Below are 15,310 nucleotides of genomic sequence, written 5' to 3'. Positions count from 1 at the left end.
GGAGCCTGTCAAGTTGAGGAGACAGAGAAGAATTGCCCAAAAGAGGGAACAGATCAAGGTTCCAGTGGGAGAACTAAGCAATGAGGAGATAGCCAACTTAACAGACACAGAATTCAAAACACTGGTGATAAAGATGCTCACAGACTTGTCGAATATGTTTGAGTATGGCAAATGCATAAGGGAAGAAGTGAAGGCTAGGCTACGTAAAAAGAAGGAAAATCCACATGGAATCAATGGTGAAGGGAAGGAAATTGGGGTTCAAATCAATGATTTGGAACATCAGAAAGAAATAAACATCAACCATTACAGAATGAGGAAACGGGAATTTAAAAAAATGACGAGAGGATTAAGAACCTCTGGGACAACTTTAAACGTGCCAATATCAGATTTATTTTAATCGACAAATAAAATAAATCTGAATCCTAGGGGTGCCAGAAGGAAAAGAGGAAGAGCAAGAAATTGAAAACTTATGTGAGAAAATAATGAAGGAAAACTCCCCAAATTTGGTAAAGAAAATACATACAAGTCAAGGAAGCACAGAGAATCTCAAAGAAGCTAGACCCAAAAAGCAGCGCACCAAGACATATCATAATTAAAATGCAAAGGTTAAAGATAAGGAGAGAATCTTAAAAGGAACAAGAGAAGAGCACTACCTACAAAGGGGTTCCTATAAGACTATCAGCTGATTTCTCAAAAGAAACTTTGCAGGCAAGAAGGGACTGGCAAGAAGTATTCAAGGTGATGAAAAAAGCAAGGACCTACAACCAAGATTATTCTATCCAGCAAAGCTGTCATTTAAAATGAAAAGGCAGATGAAGTGCTTCTCACACAAGGTAAAGCTAAAGGAGTTCATCATCACCAAGTCATTACTATATGAAATGTTAAAGGGACTTATTTAAGAAAAAAGATCAAAACTATAAACATTAAAAAGACAACAAACTCACAACTATCAACAAAATCTAAAAACAAAAACAAAAACAAAACTAAGCAAACAACCAGAACAGGAACCGAATCATAGGTATGAGGATGATTTGGAAGGTTATCAGCTGGGAGGGGGAAGGGGAGAAATGGGGAAATGGTGCAGGGATTAAGAAGCATAATTGGTAGGTACAAAACAGACAGGGGGAAGTTAAGAATAATACAGGAAAGGGTGAAGGCAATGAATCTATATGCACAACCCATGCATATGAACTAAGGGGGTGGGACTGCTAGAGTGAGGAGGGATTGCTGCGCAGAGGGGAGCAAACAAAAAAAAAATTGGGACAACTGTAACAGCATAATCAATAAAGTATACTTAAAAATTCATTTAAAAATTGGGACAACTGTAATAGAATAAAAAAAAGATTTAAAAAATCATTAAAATAGCAAATTGTTACATTTTATCACAATTAAAAATAATATATCAAAAACTTTGAATTACACACTTTAAATGCACAAACTATATATTGTAATAACTATGTATTGTGTCAGGTGCATATTAAGACTTATCGGAGTATGACCTCATAAATTAATATAAATGTCTAACCATTATCCTGTATGCCTAAAATTAATATAATAGTGAATGTCAACTGTACATGAAAAAAAAATTTTAAAGGGCAAAAGAAACAGCAAATCTACAAAATAGAGAAAAATATTTGCAAGCTATAAATTGGATAAGAGATCAATATCCAAAATATATAAAGAATTCACAAAACTCAACAGCGAAAAAACAAATAAGCCAATTAAAAAACGGGCAAAAGACATGAATAGACATTTCTCAAAAGAAGACAAATAAATGGCCAACAGGTACATGAAAAAGTGATCAACATCACTAATCATCAGGGAAATGAAAATCAAAACTAAAATATCACCTCATACCTGTCAGCATAACAATGATCAAAAAAACAAAAGGTACATATTGGCAAGGATACAGAAAAAGGAGAACCCTTGTACACTACTGGCAGGAATGTAAAATAGGTGCAGCACTATGAAAAATGGCATGGAGATTCCACAAAAAATTAAAAACAGAACTACCTTATAATCTAGCAACTGCAATTCTAAGTCTACAACCAAAGGAAATGAAATCAGTATTTCAAAGAGATATCCGCACTTCAATGTTCACTGTGATATTATTCACAATAGCCAAGATACAGAACAACCAAAGTGTGTCAATGGATGAACAGATAAAGAAGATGTGGTATACATAGGAAATGTGGTGTGTGTGTAAATGTAATATTATTTAGCCTTAAAAAAGAAAATCCTGCCATTTGTAACAACATGGATTAACCTAGAGGATGAAATAAAATAAGCCAGGCACAGATACTGCATGATCTTACTTATATCTGGAAACTAAAAACTTGAACTCAGAAATGGAGAGAGTAGAATGGTGGCTAGCAGGAAGTGGGTGGTCGGGGAAATTAGAAGATGTTAGTTAAAGGGTACAAAGATTTAGTTATGCAGAATAAGCAAGTTCTGGAGATCTAATGTACAGCATAATGACTAAAGTTAAAAATATTGTATACTTACAATTTGCTAAAAGGATAGACCTTAGCCACAAAAAAACATCACTACATAAGGTGAATGATAAGTTGATTAGCTTAATTATGTAATCATTCCATAATATACACATGTAACAAAAAATCATGCTGTATCCCTGACTGGTGTGGCTCAGTGGGTAAGGCATCATTCTGCAAACCGAAAGGTCACTGGTTCGATTCCTAGTCAGGGCACATGCCTGGGTTGCCCGCCAGGCCCCTAGTTGGGGGGGGGGGGGTGAAAGAAGCAACCAATTGATGTTCCTCTTGCACATCTATGTTTCTCTCCCTTTCTTCCTCCCTCCCTAAGAATAAGTAAATAAATAAAATCTTTGGAAAAAAATACCTTAAATGCATACAAATTTTATTTGTCGATTCGTCGTCGGCAGCCGTCCGTCTCGAGAGACGATGGTGTAGCTTCTTAAGAGTCTACCTGCACCGCCGAGAATGGCTGTGCAGTCCAACTCGGGAGTGACACGGTATCTGTCTCCTCCCGTGTTGAATCGACATCTTGCGATGACGCTGGAGTGTCCTCTCCAGTGAAGCTGAAGCTACAGAGCCTGGGCAGGGTGATATGGAGGGTCTGCTGTTGCCCATGCAGCAGACCCCCCCTCTCTTCGCAGCTGAAGGGTCCAAGGGAAAGACGGAGTCAATACAGCTTGGGTTCAGGTGCGCCGCAGGAGTTGCCGGTGTTGACTACAACGTCAAACCGCCTTAGGGACTCCGGCTCCGGATTTTCTGTCGGGGTTTACTCCCTTAGCCTTTCCCCTGAAGAGGTATGCCGCAAGGCAGCGGAGGTTTTTTGGAGTCAGAGTTTTCCTTCTATTTGTCGATTATACCTCAATAAAGATGAAAACTGAATGTAGGAAAATGTCATATGTCATCTACTTTCAAATGGTTTAGCAAAAGTGTAGCATAGCATATGCAGAAAGATATAGAGGTGTGGCTAGATGTTAATACTTGATGAATGGAGGTAATGAAGCAATCAGTTATTCACTGTAGTATGCTTTCAGCTTTGAGTCTTTTTAACTTTTCAACTGTGAGTTTAAAAATATTTCTGGGGTATATAGAAATTCCCACATAAGGTGATTCTGTTTTCTCTATAAAGAAGTTCATTAAGCAAAAGAAAATACCAAGCCACCCCTAAGTTACAAAATTCCAAAATAGTGATATTTGATGTTAATATTTTAAATAATTTCTTAAAATAATAAAACCATGCATTCAGCCCTTCCCTCTGTCTCTAGTGTTGCAACACAAAGTAGTTAGTGATTTCAAGGTGTTTTATCAACTCTTCATTCTTCTATTTCAGTGTTTAGACTGGGTTTAATAATTATCTTTGTACCTATATTTCCCTCTCCTAAAGGATAGAAAGTGTGTGTATTTATTATTGTAACAAACACAATATCTGACATGCTAACTGCTAAATTTTAGCTTGATATGAGGGGGAACCCCCCAAAACTGGAATTTATTTATTAAAAAATTATGTATTCTTACATGTTTAAACTTCAATCACCTTCAAAATACTCTCCATTTGATGCAATGCTCCTTTTGAGACGTTCTTTCCACTGCTCAAAACAGTTTTTAAATTTATCGATTTTGATGCCTTTTAGTGCTTCTACCATTTTTTGTTTCACCTCTTCCACAATGGCAAAACATTTCCCTTTGAGGACTTTTTTCATCCAGGGAAGCAAAAATAAGTCACTGGGAGTGAAGCTGGGGGTGAAATAGGGTGAACAGGGAGGACAGAGCACAAGGGTCATGCCATTTTTGGTCAAAAGCTGCTGACCACTCAGGACAGGTGTGCTTGTAAATATCCCATCATGAAATGGACAAACATGTTGAAAGAGTCTTCAAAAAAACTCACTAAAGCTGAATGCAGCCTCTCACAACAATGCCAGCTGGTACACTTATACAGATGGGTTCCTAGAACACTCACCTACCAGGGAAAGCTTGTACTACAAGGGGTCTTCCCACCAGAAGATAATTCCATTTTGGGGGTGGGTCCTCCTCATACGTGAAAAGAAAAAATTGGGTAAAACTAACTTTTATTTATTTATTGTTGTTGTTGTCCCATTATAGTTTTCCCACCCATCCCCCAAACTAACTCTTTTATTATTTTTTTAGTGTTTAGTTTTAAAATTTATTTATTTGTTTGTTTCTTTATTTTTAGAGGGAGGGAAAAGGAGAAAGAGAGGGAGAGAAACATCACTGTGTGGTTGCCTCTCACTCGTGCCCCCAACTGGGGACCTGACGTGCAACCTAGTCATGTGCCCTGACTGGGAATTGAAGCAGCGACACTTGGCTCGCAGGCCAACACTCAATCCACTGAGCCACAGCAGCCAAGCTAACTCTTTTAAATGAAGCAATTGTTTCCAATTGTTCTCAAACACTTACTCTGAAAATTCACTTAAGCTCAATGACTTAACCACAGAAACAGTTATCCCACCATTATTTGTAACATTAACATTTTAGAAATAAATGTACAACATTAGGAAAACACTAGACATTTTAAGATATATCCATATAATGGACTTTCATGTAACCATCAATATGGTATCAAAGTAGTTAATGGCATAAGGAAATGTAAAGGAAGATTTCAAATTATATATGATCTTAATTATGTTTAAAAATGTATTAAAAATGTGTGAAAAGCTCACAGTTATCAACAACTGAATCTAAAAAATAAAAACAAAATCCAACTTAGCAAACCAGAATAGGAGCAGAATCATAGGTATGGGGATGATTTGGAAGTTATCAGCTGGGAGGGGATAAGGGGAGAAATGGGGAAATGATATTCAGATTAAGAAGCATAATCGGTTGGTACAAAATAGACAGGGGGAAGTTAAGAATAATATAGAAAAGTGTGAAGCCAAATAACTTAATATGCACAACCCATAGACATGAACTAAGGGGGGTGGGATTGCTGGAGGGAAGGGGGATACTGTGCGGAGGGAAGGAAAGGGAAAAAATTGGGACTACTGTAACAACATAATCAATAAAATATACTTTAAAAAAATGTGTGAAAGGGGACCAGAACAAATTTATAGTTCATTATAAAGTTGGATTATGACCTATTTTTTCTCTTTCTTCATATACTTCCTATAACTTCAAAAATATCTGGAAGCAACAAGTATTATTCTTTTAACTAAACAAACCTTAGGAAAAGAAAAAGGCCCTAGCTCTGTGGCTCAGTTGGTTGGAGCCTCATCCCATACACCAAAAGGTTGTAGGTTCATCCCCAGTCAGGGCATTGGAGGCGACTAATCTATGTTTCTCTCTCATCTCTCTTTCTCTCTCTCTCTGCCTTCCTCTCTTTCTAAAATCAATAAACATATGCTCACATGAGAATTACAAAAAAGAAAAAGAAAGAGAGACTTCTGGCCAAGATGTAGGCATAAATACACATGCTGCGTCTCCTCACAACAAAGAAGAAATTTACAGCCACTTCAAAACTTAAAAAAAAACAGAAAGTCCAGAAAATCGAAACTACCAGGAAGGTCAGCAAAGAAATAAAGAAGAAAAATCAGCCGGAAAGGTAGGAGGCGGAGCCCCAGGTCGTAGAGAAAGAGGAGTGGAGCAGTTGCTGCAGGGGCAGTGCTTGGCAGCAGCACAGCTACAGGCTACTTAGCTGGCAGGAGCATGGCAGGCATGGCTAGCAGTAGCCATAGCAAAAAATACAGTCATACAGTTTAAACCTAAGAAGTGAACCCAGCCCCAAACTAGACCACGAAGCTTTCGGTTCCAGTTGGGGTAGAGCTACATTGCTTCTGACTGTGAAAGCAAGTCGGGCTGGGGTGGAAGAAGAAGCTACTAGTCTCAAAAAGGGGACAGCTTGCTTAGTACGGGAAGGGGGAGAAGTGCCTGGAAAAGCGGTGGCAACAGGCCCTTTCTCCTCTCAGACCTCTCCACCACATACAGAGCCAAAACTCAGTGAAACGGCTGCCAGGACTAACACATATCTAAGGCTCCGCCCCCTATAACTTAAGAGGTGCGACTGCCCCACCCAAATCACAGAGGCAATCACAGAAAAGTGTCATGTTGAGGAGACAGAGAAGTACAGCCCAAAAGGGGGGACAGATCAAGGTCCCAGTGACATAACTAAGCAATGAGCAGATAGCATGCCTAACAGATGAGCAGATAGAGAGCTTAAGAGATGCACAGTTCAAGGCACTGGTGATAAAGATGCTCATAGACTTGACAGCAAAGGTTAAATAGGATGGGGAAAGAATGAAGGCTATCCTGGCTGAAATGAAGGAAAATCCATATGAAACAAGTGGTGAAGTAAAGGAAACTAGGTTTCAAATCAACAAACTGAAACATAAGGAAGAAATAAACAGTCCACCAGTACAGACAGAGGAAACGAGAGTTTTAAAAAATGAGGAGAGGCTTAGAAACCTCTGGGACAGCTACAGACGTGCCAACATCTGAATCATAGCGTTGCCAGAAGATGAAGAGAGCAAGAAATTGAAAGATTACGTGAAAAAATAATGAAGGAAAACTTCCCAAATTTGGCAAAGGAAATGGACATATGGGTCCAGGAAGCACAGAGAGTCCCAAACAAGCTAGACCCAGGGAGGACCACACCAAGATATATCATAATTAAAATGCCAAAGGTGAAAGATAAAGAGAATCTTAAAAGCAGCAAGAGAAAAGCAGAGAGTTACCTACAAAAAGGTGTCTATAAGACTGTCAGCTGATTTCTCAAAATAAACTTTGCAGACAAGAAGAGACTGGTAAGAAGTATTTAATGTGCTGAAAAGCAAGGACATACAACCAAGATTACTCTATCCAGCAAGGCTATCATTCAGAATAGGAAGGCAGAGAAAGTGCTTCCCAGACAAGGTAAAGCTGAAGGAGTTCATCATTCCCAAGCCATTATTATATGAAATGTTAAAGAGACTTATTCACAAAAAAGATCAACACTATGAACATTAAAATGAAAACAGTATCACAACTATCAACAACAGAAGCTAGGGAATGGAAACAAAGGCAAACTAAGCAGACAACCAGAGCAGGAACAGAATCATAGGTATGGGGAGCATGTGGGTGGAGGTCAATTGGGAGGGTGAAGGGGGGAAAGGGTGGGAAATGATGCAGGAATTAAGAAGCACAGTAGGAGGGTGCAGAATGGACAGGGGGACGTTGAGGAGAGCTTATATGCACAACCCATGGATATGGACTGTGGCAGGGGACTGCTGGATCGAGGTGGTTACTGGGTGGAGAGACCAAAGAACAAAGAAATTGGGACAACTGTAACAGCATAATCAATAAAACTTACAAAAGAAAAAAGAAAAATTCACTTAAACACTTTTTTCAAAACTACCTTCTTATATGAGATATTATTAATACATAATGAAATTAATTCAGTGACCATTTGTAATGATTTATCTCATGAAGGATCTTTAATTTCTATAACCCTGCTTAAGAACTGAAAATTAAAACATGAATATAATAAAAAATTCACTAGCAAATACCAGAACAATACAATACCATGTAGTCCCAAGCTCGAGATTCAGATACAACATAAACTCCAAAATTATAACCTTAAAATGACATGCTCTAAAACCTGTTACAAGTTCTCTTTAGGAAGCACAGACTTCTATTTTTCAAGGAGTTATTTTTTTCCCTCCCTCGAAACTTAATATGTGTATCACTGCTGCTATATATCTTATTCCCATCCTTCCATAAATTATCACCTACCATTTCTGAGATTTAAGTTCAAACCTTCCTTGCTTCCAGTTTTATTAGGAAGCAGCAGCTAGTTAAGTGGCAAGTATTTTTCCCGTCTTTACAATATTTCTCATAATCAACTAAGTACACACCTTCTTCCATTAATCCTCGGATCTGCTCATCTTTCTCTTTCAAAAGGTCTGAGGTTTCACTACTATTTAATCTAGTTGCAAGTTCTTCTTTTATACTTTTGATTTCCTAATTTAAAAAAATAATGTAATAACGTAAATACCATAAAGAATTAATTTCATTCTGGGCATAGTTTTCTATTTTGTTCAACATTCAAAGAAGTCATCAATAATCACATTCTTGAGAAGAATAATCACATTCTTAATAAGAATACAGTAGTCCCTCATTATATCATGGTTCACTTATCACAGCCTCACTGTATTGAGGGATTTTTAAAAATATTATGTTTAATTATTTAACGCGGATTTTTCGCTATATCACAGAATTTTGCGGTACTGTATACATATGTTGTTAAAGTTATGTAGGTTTGAGAGTGTAGAATAAATTTAAGGTTCCTACTTCGCAGGGGAGTCTGGAACGTTATACCCACAATAAGTGAGGGAATACTGTATCTGAATTTATTTATTACCTTGGGTTATTAAGACTAAGGAAATAGCTTTGAAAATGATATAGAAAACCGGAATTCAGATATATATAGGTCTTAATATGAAAATGGAAATGAGAATAAGTTTAATTTCAATACTCTACATTTTCTACAAGCATTATATTTGGAACAACATTTCAAACAGTACATGTCTCCATTTCTCATTGTATTTCTTTTCCTTATTAAAACTCACACTTACTAGTGTTCTATGAAATGAGAGGAAAAACATGATTATATAAAGTATGATCTACTTTTATAAAGCAGAGACTCAGTAGAAACATGTCAAGATAGTTTATCTTTTAAAGAACCAATGGAGAAGTATGGTGATATGAAAAGTGTTCTATAACTTAAAATTTGGTTTTAAGAGATGCTGTGAAATTAAATAATAGCTAACATTTATTAGGTATATAAAGCATACTTTGTATCTATTATCCTTTAATTCTCACAATAAACCCATGAGGCAGGCATCTGTATTATTCAATTATGCAAATAAGAAAATTAAGACTCAGAAAGACTGAGTAAACTTTGAAGGTCAGAGAGCTATTAAGGTTGTGGAGTTATGACTTGAAACCAGGTCTGTGAAACCTCAAAGCCCATGCTCTGAACCACCCACAACACTGCAATCCATTTCCAACTTTCAAAATTTGATTCATATATCAAGGTCCAGTAGACTGTCATGTCTTCCACGAAACCTTCCTCAGTTCCCTTGGTCAGAATTCATCCTCTTTGATACCATTCCAAACTGCGTACTTAACTCTAAAACTTATTTCATTCTGCCTGACACTATACAATTTGTTGACACTGTCTTCCATCATTAGAAAAACAAATTTGTCACTAAAGGTAATTCAATTTACCTTTTAATTTCCTATGCTTCCTAAGCAGGGGGTTTATAAATGGCAGTACTGTACACATAAAACATGTTAAAATTTAGGGCCTACAGTTAATGATTTGGGTATATTTTAGATCTACAATTCAAAGTGCACTGCACAAAACAAACATTATTTAAAATCTAATTTCTTGATTCAACTGGTCCAGATGAAATAAATACAGTAGGGACAAGAAGAGATAAGTTAGTTAGGTAGTATCAGTTTATTATTAGTATCTGAAATGAGCTAGCTAGTTAAAGCAACCAAGCAAATGAAAGTATATGATGTGTTTCTTTTCTGTAAAGAGTATACACAGAAAATTTTTAAATACAGTACTAACATTAACATTGGTCAAGAAGGGGAAAAGCAACCTAACTGAGAATGGCAAATACTGAGGACTGTTATTACTCACAGTTGGAATACAAGCCATAAATACTAACCTTTGTTGGTTATCAATTTCTGAAATAGCCAACTGTTCCAAATTATGACTCAAAACAATGTTCCCCCAAACAGGAGCGATTTTGCTCCGAAGGGGACATTTGGCAATGTCTGGCAACATTTCAATTAGCACAACTGAAGAGAAGGGGGGACTGTGGTAGGGAAGAGTGATATTGTCATCTTGTAAATAGGGGCTTGGGACTCTGGTGATCACCCTATAATGCAGAGGACAGTCCCATACAACATAAACTTATGCAACCCAAAATGTTAACAGTGCTGTGGTTGATAAGTCCTACATTAGAATAAATATTTTGCCTCCCAAGAGTCACTAACCATTAGAAATACTTTGACCTGAGGAATTATATATATATAATATATTTGAAGTGGCAGAAAAATAATAAATTAGAGTAATGATAAATTTTATTTAGAGAGTGTTATTTATACTTGTTATTTATTTTGATGAAATTATCATTTACGAAAATTTTTCTAGTGATCTTTGCTACATATTTTCCAAAGACTTATACATAAATTATATGGACAAGTATTCACCTAGAATTTTTTAAAGTATCAAAATCTCTAATTCTAAAGGTATTGAAAAATTTACAATTTAGGTGTTAATATTCTATAGTATCCTTTTACTCTTACCTCTCTTTTTTCCAATACCAAAATAGTATAAAAGCACGCCTAAAAATCTATGTCTCTATATAGTTTAATTAATATTATTTTAAACTTCCGTTACCTTTTTAGCAGCATCTCTCTCTTTGCAGGCTAGCTGAACTTTCTTTTCTGCTTCTGCAATTCTTTGAGTAAACTCATCTTTCAAGGAAGAAATGTTGTTGCTTTCTTCTTTCACTCTGAACATTTCACTAAATTTAAAATAATACTGAGACTGAGGATACTAGTTTAAATAGTCCAAAGGTAACAAGATGAGTTCAGCTTACAGAAGGAAAATAGCATTGTCTTCAACACATACCTCAATAAAATAAATTAGTTTTAGGTTTTTTGTTTTTTTCCCAAAATTCCTCTCTTCCATGCCAAACGTAATATAGTAAAGGTAATGTAAGGAGAAAAGAAATCTCTAAGGTTAGAATTGAAATGCTATTCAAATTTCAGTAATTATAAACAAGTTAAATTAAAAACCATTTTAATTTAAAAGACATTCTTAAATAATAACCAAGTGTATGGGCCTCTACAAAATGTGTAAAATTATTAACTTCGTTAAATACTTACTCTTTCAGATTATCATAAGCTTCTTCTAGAAGTGCTTTTTCTTTACTAAGAGATAATAACTGAGCCTCCCTTTTGTCCAGTTTCTCATTCAGAAATTCAACTCTCTAGATAAGGAGAGTACACAAAAGTCAAACATTTAACTTTAAAAGACCATTTTTCCATGCAGTGATGAGCCGAAAAGGTAACTAACCACTATAATCAATAAAACAGCATTATCTCATGGGAAGAATTAAAAACAATCTTGAGAACAAAACTAATATAGTATAAAAAGAACTCATATGTAACTGGTAGGAGAGTATAAATTAGTACAAACACATAGCAGGTGGAAATATAAATCAGTAAACCATTTTCAAAAACAATCAGGCAGTATCTACTTAAAGATCTACATACCTTTTCATATAGAAAATTCTACTTTTAGGTCTACCTTAAAAGAGAAACCTTTTGCATGTGTTATTATACAAGAACACTTATATGTCTAAGAGCAAAAACTTGGGAAGAGCATGTGTATCCCACCAAAAGAGGAAGAGAGACAGACGTAATAAAAAGATTATAGTCAAAGAGGAGCTTTAAAGCCTCTAGTAAGGTTCTATATCTTAGCTGGATAGTGGATATATAAGTGTATATTTTTCCATATTATTTTTTAATCCAACCATTTAACATTTAACTTTTAGTACAACCTTGCATCTAAAAAGTAACTAGAAAATCCATAGGCATGCAATTTTTAAACCTCCAAAATATGTCAGAATAAAGCTAAACAAAAAAGAATGGTTAGAATATATTTTTCCTTGGGTCCTGTTGAAGCAGTGATAAACCTCTCTATGAAGTGGGGAGACTGGTGCCTTTTGTACTTAAAAAATAAAAATAAAAAAATAAAAATAAAAATAAAGCTAACTTGTTTTAGGTCTAGATCAATTTAGAAAGCACTTACCTTCTGAAAATAGTTCAAAAACATCTATTGATAAAAAGTAGTATTAGTTTCTAGGAATTCAAACTGCTAGTAAAGCTACAGCATGGCATTTTGTTTGTGAATTATACTAAACCCAGGTAAGAGAATCTGGCACTTTTTTTTTACATTAAATAATTCAGTACATGGCACTTACAGGACATTTCTTCAAGACATCCTATATCTCAGAGGAGTCTACGAAAGATGCCAGATCCAACTCAATTTCTATATCTAAAAATCATAGGAAAAACCGAAACTGTGACTTAATGTCAGTTAAAAGTTTTTACAGCACTTTTCCTTTATATGTATTAGGTAGAAGCAATTTGACATCCCTAAGCAATGCCATCGTTCTTTGGACATTCCCTTTTCTTATTCATGTAAGATAGGTATAAATAGAAAATATCAAAAATAACATAAAAAGGAAAAAACAAACTGAAGCAATTAATAACAACAGAATACATCAATAACTAATCTTAAAGCCCTAGCCAGGCAGCTCAGTTAGTGAAGAGTGTCATCCCGATGCACCAAGGTTGTGGGTTTGAATGCCGGTCAGGGCACATATAAGAAGCAACCAATGAGTGTATAAATAAGTGGAACAACAAAGCAATGTTTCTCTCTGTTTCTTTCTCTCTCTAAAATCGATAAATTAAAAAAAAATTAATCTAAAAATAATTTCATTTAAGATTTGCTACAAATAAACATGCAAAAAATGTTTTGCTGTAAGAAAACCCATATAATATTTAATTTGTTTTAGCTCTATGTGCAAAGGAGTTGAAGATATATGTTAACTTACAAAGACAGTCGTTTGCAAACTGAGAAATTAATATGCATAGTATAAGAGAATTCTAAGGTGATAAGGAAAACAGCAAAGGCATATAAGGAAAACTTTTATACTGTTATATTGATACATCAACGTATACTACTACCATAGCTGCCTTAAGAGAAATTTCAAATAATTTATTGTGAAAAATTCTTCAATATTAAGGCCCTTAATGCCACATTTAAATGGCAAAATGCCTTTTTTTAAATCAGTACACATCATTATGTATTGCTGAATATTAAAAATACACAATTTAAGCTCTGAAAAGCATATCCAAAAATTCTCTTCTATTTTCTACAGTTACCTTGCAAATATTTTCCTTATCAGAAAGTGCTTCTGGCTGACTTTCAGTGACTTTGCACTGCTCAGCCACCTTGTCTGAGACAGAATGTCCTCCATTTATTAGTGCAGGAGAAACCAAGATATCAGGCTGTTCACAGTTAACAGGAGTTGCACTTCGTCCACTTTCTTCCATTTCTGTTTCCTCAGTGGGTTTAATTAATGTTTCATTTACTTCCTCTTCAGATTTTCCTTCAATAGGTTCAACTATTTTAGTCTTTGGAGTTGAAGAATTAACTACAATAGGTACTAAAGCATAACCCTTGCCTGACAATTCATCATCTGAATTGATTTCACTTACACTTCGGCTATCTAATGACTGTACACTAAAGGAGTCTATTCTTTCAAAAGCATCAGATGAGCAGCAACTCTCAGTGAGCTTTGGGAAATCATCTAGACGATTATACTCAGGACAAGCAGATGCTGAGAGAAGTTGAAAAGATGTCTGCATCAAGTGAAGACTTGATTTTGAATCTGTAGTCTCTTGCCTTGAACTTGCTGAGCTCTCACTTATTACACTTTCATGATCTAAAACTTCAATATCACTGGTGGTGGAAGTACCTGATGAGAAGGTACTAACAGGAGGAGAAGGTGTATTACTCTGTCTGTCTTCGTGTTTTTGTTCCTTTGCTTCTGAAGCCACGTCCTTTATTTCTGCTGTAAAAGGCTGTGTAGACATATTAGATTCATTTTCCCTAGTTGTTTTCACATTCATTACACTCTCAGATACTTCCAAACTTATGGTTGATACCTTCATATTAGATTCTTTATTAATGGTTTCTCCATGCTTTCCTTCAATTTTAGGTGACAAAGTACCTATTGCCAGAGTTTCCCCTGAGGATACACAGGGAGAAGAGTCTTTTACTTTTGACTCAGTTGCTTCAGCTATTCTTGACTGTCCAGTGTGCAAGGTTTCCTGTAAGGTGCTTTTCACGTCTTGTTTTGGTCTTCGTGATTTAGCTGGCGGTTTTGATACCACTGGACTCTTCTGAATGGTCTGGACATCCGCTGGAGAGAGAAAGGCACTGAAGAAATTTTCAGATTCATCTACCACCATTCTCCGAACTGGTTTTGTAATTGCTTTAGGAGAGGCTACTGGCTGACTCTGAGGTTCAGTGTTTGATTTTATCCCCCAGGTTGAAGTATCCCATCCTCCACTGACAGGGGGACTTATTCCTTTGATAAAAAACACATATACATACATTAAAAATAAAATGATATATTACATTAATATTACAGTCATTATAATAAGTCAATATAAATGTTTTTTAAAAAAGAAAATCTATGGAATTCAACCTATAATTTGCACCTGTTAAACTCCTTACTTACTATATAATCAATTAGTTCATGGGCCTTAAAGAGGAAAACTGGTGTGAATCTGCCCAAGGGGAACTAGGAACAAAGATAAAAGACTGGCCTGAACTTGAACTATGAGAAGCAAGTATGTTATTCCCACCCACAACAAATTAAGAAAATGATATATGTTCTAAAACTCATGCGAAGTCCAAGGCGCATATGATGCATTTCATAATAATAGGCAGTATCTTCACTTACAGGTCATGTGCAGTCATGGCAAACTGACCCTACCTTCTATTCAGTTAGTTTCATATTAACTTTATTCTTGTACTATTAATAATAAAACATAGTTATGAGCTAGACAAGAGGGCAACACTAAAACATGTTATCAAAATACTGGTGACAAATGTCCTTTCCCAAGATCAAAGTAAAGTGATGAGAACAGTAACTTCTAGAGGACAAATTCATTTTCATCCACTTAATGACAACCTCAATCTCCAAGTCCCACTTTCCAAACCCACT

At 35.7% G+C, this 15,310-nt stretch overlaps 1 protein-coding gene across 2 annotated transcripts in view; it reads right to left on the bottom strand.

Annotated features, from left to right (window-relative positions):
- Nucleotides 1–15,310, bottom strand: part of TMF1 (TATA element modulatory factor 1) — a 36,679-nt gene that overhangs the window by 19,384 nt on the left and 1,985 nt on the right. For both annotated transcript variants that reach the window (XM_090283853.1, XM_090283854.1), the window contains exons 2-5: nucleotides 13,458–14,668; nucleotides 11,391–11,494; nucleotides 10,900–11,026; nucleotides 8,336–8,441 (exon numbers count right to left, since the gene is read on the bottom strand). In XM_090283853.1, the coding sequence (XP_090139979.1) occupies nucleotides 8,336–8,441; nucleotides 10,900–11,026; nucleotides 11,391–11,494; nucleotides 13,458–14,668 (1,548 nt within the window). The remainder of the gene's footprint in view (nucleotides 1–8,335; nucleotides 8,442–10,899; nucleotides 11,027–11,390; nucleotides 11,495–13,457; nucleotides 14,669–15,310) is intronic.

The sequence above is a fragment of the Furipterus horrens genome, unplaced genomic scaffold (assembly GCF_987537825.1).
Source record: "Furipterus horrens unplaced genomic scaffold, mFurHor1.1.pri manual_scaffold_7, whole genome shotgun sequence".
In the NCBI taxonomy this organism is placed as follows: Eukaryota; Metazoa; Chordata; class Mammalia; order Chiroptera; family Furipteridae; genus Furipterus; species Furipterus horrens.
Note: the sequence above shows the minus strand (reverse complement) of the source record. Positions and strands in the feature narration are given on the sequence as shown.